We start from the raw sequence: 9830 nt of genomic DNA on the forward strand, positions 1-9830 counted from the left end.
GCATGCTGCAACACATTAGTTTGTTTTCCAGCTAACCTGAAGAAGGGCAACAAAAAAACCAAGAATAATCCTGAGGTGAAGCAAAAAAAAAAAGCTGGCCCATACAGGTCTCGAACCTGTGACCTTCGCGTTATTAGCACGACGCTCTAACCAGCTGAGCTAATAGGCCTTGTTGCTCTCTTGTTCTCAAGGCCGCATTTTTACTCGAGGGGGTTGTTACCTACAGCGCACCTGCTGACCCGGATCCTCCAAGGCACCACGAGAGAGTACAGCACAGACAGCCCTTGGCCTCTTCCCATCCTGATCCTCACACGCAGAGCCGATGCACCGTCGGGGTAGTAGCCTAGTAGGACATCTCTAACGGTAATCAGTAAGTTTCCTTCCAATCTGTCCGTGCACACAAATGCGAAAGAACAACATCCAGTGTTAGCCTGTATATATATATATATGTGAGTAAATTTAAATTTAAATAATATTTTGATTAGATCCATAAAGGAAGGCCTTGCATCTGCTCGCATGGCCAATCACAGTAAAATAAAGCAAATATGCTCAGTTTTTACATGGCTGATTTTTAGAAAAACATGAGGTGTTTAACTCGCTGCTCTCCTGTCAAGGAGGTGCCGTCACAGCTGTGTAGGCAGCCTCCACGTCCGCCTCGGTCACGTCCTCATAGTCTGTCGTCGTTGTAAGCTCATCTTTCTGCCGTTGCAACATCTGATACGACAGAATTGCACGATGACTCTTGCATCGTCATCTAAAGAGTCGACATTTAATGTTAATATCTTGGCGTCCTCCGCGTTTGCGGCGATCTTCATCCTTTTATTATTTCGATTTTATTATTTCGAACAGACTTCTGCATCGATCATGGTCCTCCCATCGAGCATGAGTTTCTTCCCGTCGCGTCCATCAACACCTGTTTCTTCTGCACCTCTTCGTTTTTTTCTCCTCCCCATCTTTTCCTCACGCATGTTTTTTCCTTCTTCGTCCAGACGTCCTCAAACTTTTTCGCTGCCGCACCATCTCGATTCGCCCTCTACTCCTCACCATCTCGATTCGCGCTCTACTCCTCCCACTTCTTTCCACCGTCTCGATTCGGCGTCTACTCCTCCCACACATGTTTCTTCTAACTTCTACGGTTGTGACCTTGACAATGAAAAAGTTCCACTTTGATTGCCCATTCAAAGTTAACCAACAATGCACGGTGAAGGACTTCTTCTCCAACAATGTCAGCATCACAAAATTGATCCTTCAACACCTTCATCGGCTCAATCGTTCTCTCCATGCATCGGAGTCGGATCTTCCTTCCACACCTCCATCCCCCGACAGATTCTTTGACGGCTCCATGCATTGGCGTCGGAAGGAGAGAAGTGGGAGAAACAACGGAAAATAAGCGGGGAGCAAGAGCAAGAATAAAAGAAGTGAAGGATTTTGATCCAATAAAAGAAGTGAAGGATTTTGATCCTTTGCTACAAAAGCGCCGGCTTCATCTTTGCGGAAGCAATGCTTTAAACGCGGCCTCCGTCTTTTTTTGGATGGGTCGGGAAGGGGACTCCGGTAGGTAAGGTAAGAGCAAGTACAATAGAGCTAGTTAGCTGGCTATAAGGAATAAAGTAGTATATTTTTCTTAGTTGAAGGAGAAAGAAAAGGAGAGAGAAGGTAAGCAGGCTCTTAGCTAAGAGCCAGCTCTAACACGTGCTCCTAGGCACTTTGTGAGAATGAAAGGTGGACCATATAATAAATAAGTAGTACACTCTTCTAACCAACTATTGTACATGTTAGCTATAAGATGGGCTATATATGACATGGCATGAGCTTACAGCCGGCAACCGGCTCTACTATTGTAGTTGCTCTAAGACGCCCTTATCTCGTATCGACGTTCTCTACCAGGGGAAGAGAGGAACCAGGGAAAGACGGGGCTAAACATACAAGCACGGCATATCACGTTATTTATGTTTCACCACAACCAGTGGCGGCACCCCCACGTTGATCTGTGGTCTGTTCTACATACGCTACACCAACTGAGATCCACCGTCGCGTATACAGCTCACACCTCACAGTACCCGAATATGAACTAGGACATCTTGACGTGCTCCATGCGCTGCCTCTCCATGTACTCGAAGAGGCTGCCGTCGTACATGCGCCGGATGGCCTCCCTCGACAGGTACCCTTCGTCGTCCCGCGCCAGCGCGTACAGGATCGACCACTCCAGCTTCATCGCCACCCTGCATCCATCCATCTCACACCAGTTAGTTATACAACATCATAGCCGACTGAGATCGAAGGTCAATTCATGCTGATCGTCGAGTGCCTAGGCAGTTACCAGCCGAAGAAGTCGAACACCTCCCGGCACCCCTCCGTCATCCGCCACATCTCCCTGTAGCTCAGCCTGTCCGGGTACGTGCGGGCGTACTTGCTGAAGATGTTCTCGAAGTTCACCGGCATGAACCTGCACAACACCACACGCATTTCACATTGGCCGCCACATTGCAGAAAACCATCGCATTGAAGCGAACGTTTGCGAAAAACACATTTTACGCATTCGTTGCGGAAACACAAGAAATCGCCTAAACTTTTGCAAAAAACACAAACCAGTCGATTGGAGCGTTTTAAATTGGCGCTCCACTATGACATGTGGATTCGATTACGCGACGTATGGATCCGTCACTAATGCCGATGCTAGATTTGTTTGGCTCCATCAAAACCGATTCCATCCCGCCGCTATCTATCGATCGCTCTCTGTCATGTCCTCACTGTCTCGCCGGAGCACCTCCCCCATGGCTAGCCGCCACACGCACGAGGATAGCTGGACGGGCCCCGTGTTCTTGGGGACGAGCTCGTTGCATACCATATCGAATGTGATGCGGCCCATTCGAAAATATTGAAGGAATCCTGCCTCCAAGTAGTTCGGTACGGCGAGGTCCGACGCATGGAGTCGAACACCGCCATCCGCATCCTCCTCTCCAACAGAAACAGGGGCGTTGAGATCGAGGAGGTGAAACGCACGGCCCGTCCGAAAGTCTTGCAGACGGCGCTGGTACGACGGGGTCCGGCGCATGGAGTCGAACGCCACCCCGGGCAGAGAGACTACCTCGGCCTCCCCATCCTCCTCGTCCTCCTCCTCAAATGGAACAGGGACTTTGAGAGGGGGAAGGACCGACAGAATAGCGACCGGATGGAATCTGTTTTGACCGAGTCAGCGCGCCGACGGAGCTAGCGACGGCGTTAATGACGGATCCATGCGCCACGTCATCGAAAATGGAACCCACATGTCATAATCATGCTTAAAACTGTATTTTTTGCAAAATAGTAGATGATTTTTATGTGTTTTCTGCAATGAATGCGTAAAAGGGTGTTCTCCGCAGAAGTTCGCTTCAATGTGATGGTTTTTTGCAATTAACTCCCACCCCGCCGTGAGTACAAGATTAACAGTGGTCATAAGTATATAGTATAACATACCGGCCCTCTTTGTCATAGGTCCCCGAATCACTTCCGTGCTTGCTCTTGTGGATGTTGTGGACGTAAATCGGGAAGAGGGGGTTCGGCAGCCACCCCTGCACAGCCACAAACCGCAGTCAAATCAATACATACAAAGATTGAATGAAGCACGGTGTGATTTCTGAAGTTAATTCCTCTCTAGGTCTCGGACGTAGTTCACTCACGGGCAGGGTGGGATAGCTCATGACCAGGTTCACCAGAAACGCGATGAAGGCAGACATGAACACGTTGAACCCAACCGCACGGCATCCTACGCACATCATCAACCGTTAAATCATATACACCTGGTGTATATATCTGCGCTAGCCGAACCTGAAATCACAAATCAAGACGAAGAGCGGTGCGACTGTATATATATACACATAAAGTAACAAGCGTGGTACCATCGTAAGTTTCCCAGGGATAGATGATGCCGTTGTTGTCGCGGTCGAAGAAGGCGACGTGCTGCTGCAGCACGCTCATGTTGTGGTGCTGGTGGTCATCCGTCGTCGTCCCCTCCGGGTGGTACATGTCCGGCGCCGCCAGAGCCCTCGCCAAATCTGCTCAGCACAATTATTCAGATCATAATATGCCAGTGAAGAACTGAAATGGCAGATCTATGTATGCGTCGCTTAATTACAGGGCTTGGGGACGTGCTCCTCGAGGTCGCCGCGGACGGGGCGCTCAACGGTGACCGGCGCCTGCAGCGCGACCATCTTCAGAGAGTCCTTCCCGTCGACGCCCCGGGAGTCCCCGACCCTGCCGCCCGCGTCGCCATGCCCGTCCGCCCTGTTCGGGCCGCCGGCGGTGTCGTGGTCGCCCTTCCCGTCGGCCCTCATCGCCTCACGGAGGACGTGGACGTCCGCGGCGTCGCCCTTCCCCTCCGCCCTGCTCGCGTCACGGACCTCGACTTTGCGCGCCTTGGTGGCCATCTCCGCCGCTCTGCTACTTGCGGCGCACCAGAACCGGGCGGCGACCGATGAACCGTGGGTGGAATCGTGGAGAAAGCTCCTAGACTGTGGACTGGAGAGCTGCTTCTGCTTCCGAGGTTACAGTGTGGGAGGCGGCGCCGAGGCCGCGCGGCCATATAAAGCGGCACGGAGCAGCGGGACGTGGCGGCGGCGGCACGACGTGGGCGCGTGCATGGTGGTGCGGCCCTGCTCGGCCGTAACGTGTCGCTGGGCGCGCCTACAACGCACCGAGGAATCGTCGTGTCCGGAGGTTTCTCAAGGCATCTCGAGGGCTTGAGTTCCTCGTCGAGCCGGGACGGCTTTGTCTCGCCTCTGGCGAAAAGGTACGTACCGTCGCATCTGGTGCTTTTTAAATACATGTGCAAGGCCCAAAAGCACGCACATCAGCCGGTGTTTATATTTTAATCTACACTAAAAAAACATGTTCGTGCGTTGCAATCGAAGACAAATATTTTATGCGCCATAACCATATATGTGTCATTTTTATTGAGGATTGACTCAATACCTCACATATGAGCATCATCTATTTTAACATGGTGGCTCATCATGTTACCACTTAACTTTCTCTCCTACCTTCTTTTATGGTGATCGCCTTGTTCACGTGATCACAATACATTCAACGTACTAAATTTCAAGGCTATTATCTTACCACTGTACGCCACACTTGTCATTATGTCGCGTAAGAGATTATTTAAAACTTTAAAAACAAATCTCATCGACCACGAACTACTCCCACATCTATACATATAAAGAATTTCGAAAATCTAATAAAATCCTAGACATAAAAGACTTTGAATTAGTGAACAGTTTTTAAATCGTCATTTATTTTAAATTTTGGATTTTCTCAAAAAAATGACAAACATGAGCATGATCATTTCCCGACTATTTTTTCAAATCATGATTATTTTACAAATAAACTATTATTGTTTAAATCCAAGAAACTTTTATGATTTACTAAAAAAATGAATTCACATACATTTTTTATAATTTCTCAAATAATATTTTAGAACTCACACTTTTGAAATTTGAAAATCCCGAATTAATTTAAAGAAGGAAGATAACATAATGAGATTGAAGAAAAGCACGCCTTAGCCACTATGATGGTCGTGCGTATCTGTTAAAGAGGCATCAGTATAATCCCTTTATAATAGCAAAGTACGTGGCGACTTTGGATTTCTTTTTTGACACGTTTTCTTTACTTAAGGGTGGCATAGTGGATAATTTTTGTTAACCTTAAGGGTAGTATTAATGACGTATGGACAGAAGCAATAGTTCCTTTATTAGCAGGTATACATATAGATACTTCTTTCCGAATGATGAGTGCCACGTGTCACGAATCAATTTCAATTCGACGTTCTCACAATTAAAATTGTCAAAAATAAACCAAAACTAAAACTTATCATTCAAACAAAAGTTGTCATTCTCGGGTCACTGCCAATCTCGAGTCACTGGATTTGCCATAGAAAGGCATTCAAAATTACCATGTGTTTGTGTCACATGTGTGACATTTATTGATCTCCTACTTATTTTTTTTAAAAAATACGTACAAATATTTCACAATATATTTTCCTAAATGTTTACAAACGTTCATCCTTCATTCAAAAATGTTAATGTGGTGTTAAGAATATCCGAATAACTTTATAACTTTTTAGAGTACCCTATTTTTCAAAACATTAGAAATATACACATGTTTAAAAAGTTGTGACATTTAAAAAACATGTTTTAAAATATAAAAATATATTTGCGTGATTGAAAAAAATGTTGCCCTTTCAAATCCATTCACACACATTAAAAATATGTTCATCACATTCCGGAAAATATGTTTATACAATCTAAATTATTTCTTTTAGTGCAATTTTTTTTTTGTAACATTCAGCATAATATTTATGAATTTTACATAAGTACACGTGTCCAATAATATGTTTGTGATATTAAAAATGTTTATACAATGTAAAACATGTTGACCTACTTTTGAAAACAAATCATAGCATTCAAAAAAAAGTTTGATGCATGGCAGCTATATTATTGTGCTGGCCCACTAAGCTTGTGTCAAAAGCGAGACCGAAGGATCTATCGGTGATATAACTCCAGCGGTCGTCAAAAGTCAAGAAAAATATGAAATTCTTGTGTGACATTTCCTATTTGGTGCCATAGGCGCTAGTTAACGTGCATTTTTATTAACTCGCGTGTGTGGCGTTCGAACTGGACTGGCCCATCTAGGCGCTTGTGGCGTTTTTTTTAATTCTATGAACTTATTTGAATATTGATATTTTTTCTAAAATTTCAGAGAATACTTTCTAGGATTGATGAACATTTTTTCATATCGATCAACTTTTTTTGAATTTGATGAACATCTGTTTGAAAATGGATGAACTTTTTTAACATTTATGAAATTTGTTTCTCAGTTTAATGAGCTTTTTTCAAAATACATGAACTTTGTTGAATTTTATGAAATTTTTAAAATTTATTGAACTTTTAAAGAAATAAATGAAATTTTATAAATTGGATTTTGTTTCACTTTCAATGAACTTTTTCTCAAATTAATGAAGTTTCTTCAAAATTGATCAACGTGTTTTAAAGTTATGAAAAAAATTTCAAATGTATAAACCGTGTTTCTTTCAATGTATAAACCTTTTTTGATTTTAGATTTGTTTACGTAAAAAAAAACTTGACATCATTATAGTGGGCTGGCTCATGATAGTAGCGCCGCAGGGGCCTGATCGTTAACGGGCGCCTGGAGCGGTGCATAGGAGCTCCCTTCTTGTGTCGTGAACATTTTTACAAAGACTCAAAAGTATTACTGTTTAACTACATGCCTTTGATCATTCGTGAACATTTTTACAAATCTGGGATTTTTTTAAAATCTAGAACACTTGTTTACAATTTACTAATACTTTCTAAAAATTGTGAACATTTTTTTATATTGTGAATGGCTTTTAAGTATTTTCTTTTGCATTAGTAAACAATTCGAGAATAGACGAACATATTTTTCAAAGTTGGTCGATTTTTTTTTAAAATTCACAAATATTTTTTTAATCAGCAAAATTTTCTGAATCAAGAAACTCTTTTGTAATTCACGAGCTGTTTTTAAAATTTGAGGACATTTTTTGAAATGCATGACCATTTTTTGAATTACACAACATTTTGTTCAATTGCATTACAAAAAAAACGTGGAGTTTTTTTCAAAATCATGGAATCTTTTGTGTTCACTAACATTGATTTCATAATTTCGAACATTTTTCTGAATATACGGACATTTTTACCAAAATGTCAAGTATTATTTTATACACAATCATTTCATATTATCTTCAACATTTTATTTCAAAATTTTCAGTTGTTTAAATTGATTTTTTTAAGTTATAAATTATTTAAATTAGAAAAAACAAAAATGTAACAGAAAATAAAAATAAAAAGGGAAATAAAAAACAGGCACGTCGTGTTTTTAAAAATTTAAGAAAATTTTAAAATGCATGAAGATATTTTGAATTAACAAAAATATTGTTAAATTTCATTCATAATTTGTTAATACATGGACTTTTGTTTAAAATCATGGGCTTTTTGATTTTATGAACTTTTTCTTAAAATTGTAAACATTTTTTTGTATGTGCAAATATTTTTACAAAAATCTCGAGCAGTTTTTGAATTCACAAACATTTTATGTTTTTTTGAACATTTTATTTCAGAATTCTAAGTTTATTAAATTTTGTAAAGTTATTTGAACTTCTCAATTATTTGAAGTATAAAAACAAAATGGAACTGAAAAAAAGAAATAAAAAATTGGTGCACGCGCATGGGACTGCCCATACGGGTGTGGTGTATCCTTTCCGAGCACGCAAAGCGTAATATAGGAGGTCTCAGCATGGATTGGTCCAGTCAGGAATTTTTTTTGTGTCAAACTTTTTTATGACCTATAGGTGGCATTGATGAGTAATTTTACCCAACTTCAGGGTAATTCGGATGACAAACGACCAGAAACAGTTTGTGCTTTATTATTTTGAAGTGAAGATCACATAATTATTCTACTAACTTAATCCATGATTTACCTGCCCATATTAATGTGATTATGTAAAGTCATTCTATCGGATGAATAATTATCTTCTGTTTCTTAATAGATACAACGCATCATCTAAATTTACTAGCCATACAGCCATGCAACATAAGTAAATCATGCATTTAAGTCATAAGTTATATTTTTTTGCATTACTGTATGCATGCAACATTGTCACATCATGAGTTCCTAGCCATATGTCCAATGATTTTGTTCAAATATTCATTCTTAATAACCGAGGTAAGGCCGCGCAACGGTAAGTACGTGTCGTTGAATAGTTGACTCTTGTTGCAGGTTGCGCACCACTCTATACATACTTTGTATACACATCAACATCATCGTGTCACAAGGACATCTTAATGATTGTCTTCGAGTGCATAAATTAATATCATGACAATCCCGGATATAAATATAGAGTTGTGAGAGTAAGACCTCATATTCATGCATATACTTTAATTATAGTGTTTACATCTCTAAGATTGTTAAAGCTCCGATTTAACAAAGACTCCTCAAAGCCTTATTCGTAGTGCACCTCTTTTCGTGGGTTTGATAATTCCGAATCACTCCTTGAAAAAAAGATAGAAAATATTTATCCAAACCGGATCTTAAAGGGCGTTAGATGGATCAATAAGAATAAGAGGTTGAAAAACTGAGGCAATTTTCCAAAGCAATGAAAAAAGTCAAATATGAAATAAAAAAATTCAAACGAAAAAAGAATACACTAGGCAATGTTGAAAGAAGTATGAGCGTAAGGGCATCTCAAACACTATGCATCAAATCAAAGGCTGAACGTGTTCGCGAGTGGTGATGGAGTTGGTCATCCAGTCCGGTGCATAAAATGTCTGCCCAGGGTCCGGATGTATATCTGGCCATTCATTTGAGATGGATATATAGACCAATAGTAATTTGGCATATGTAAATATAAGTGCACACATATGCAATTATAACAAAGACGTTCATAAGTCTTTTACACATGGTCGATCCCAAAAGTTGTGAGTCCGGTTGTCCATGCAAAAAACCTCTTTTTTGCCTTCCACATCGGTTATCCGTTTTAAATTATTCAATGTGCGTCGGACTCCTCCAAATCAACCGCCCATCACTTCAACATCCTAGAATGGTAGTTTTGCACGATCTTCGCTGCATCAGGATAGAAGTCCAATATCTTCATGGTAAACTTATTGGTGTCCTCCAAAGCGACCGTGGGCTCGACATTCTTCCCTTGTAGCTTTATCATCTTCTCTTGGTCCACGATGAACTTGTCAAACTTATTGGCCTTATTTTCCTCCTCCACGTCATTGTGTTTTACACATGTCTCCTCCTTCTTTGCCATGATGTCC

General features: G+C 41.4%; 1 protein-coding gene and 1 non-coding gene across 2 annotated transcripts; both read right to left on the bottom strand.

Annotated features, from left to right (window-relative positions):
* Positions 1 to 95: 95 nt before the first annotated feature.
* On the bottom strand, positions 96 to 169 carry TRNAI-AAU. The gene has a single exon. It is a non-coding gene; the product is annotated as a tRNA-Ile (tRNA).
* A 1748-nt stretch (positions 170 to 1917) lies between these two features.
* LOC123430511 (peroxygenase-like) lies at positions 1918 to 4540 on the bottom strand. The gene is made up of 6 exons (XM_045114378.1): positions 4115 to 4540; positions 3879 to 4034; positions 3660 to 3745; positions 3457 to 3551; positions 2321 to 2446; positions 1918 to 2222 (listed from the first exon to the last, which is right to left on the bottom strand). The coding sequence occupies exons 1-6, from the start codon at positions 4404 to 4406 to the stop codon at positions 2072 to 2074; spliced, it is 906 nt and encodes a 301-aa protein (XP_044970313.1). The 5' UTR covers positions 4407 to 4540; the 3' UTR covers positions 1918 to 2071.
* Positions 4541 to 9830: the final 5290 nt, after the last annotated feature.

This window comes from Hordeum vulgare, chromosome 2H (genome assembly GCF_904849725.1).
Source record: "Hordeum vulgare subsp. vulgare chromosome 2H, MorexV3_pseudomolecules_assembly, whole genome shotgun sequence".
Lineage (NCBI taxonomy): Eukaryota > Viridiplantae > Streptophyta > Magnoliopsida > Poales > Poaceae > Hordeum > Hordeum vulgare.

What these genes read in the sequence shown, in the direction of transcription:
- LOC123430511 (XM_045114378.1), bottom strand. Translation starts at nt 4,406, where the DNA reads ATGGCCACCAAGGCGCGCAAAGTCGAGGTCCGTGACGCGAGCAGGGCG. An exon ending in TCCCTGGGAAACTTACGATG is followed by an intron (nt 3,746 to 3,878) that starts GTACCACGCTTG and finishes TGATGTGCGTAG; the next exon opens with GATGCCGTGCGGTTGGGTTC. An exon ending in ACCTATGACAAAGAGGGCCG is followed by an intron (nt 2,447 to 3,456) that starts GTATGTTATACT and finishes GGTGTTGTGCAG; the next exon opens with GTTCATGCCGGTGAACTTCG.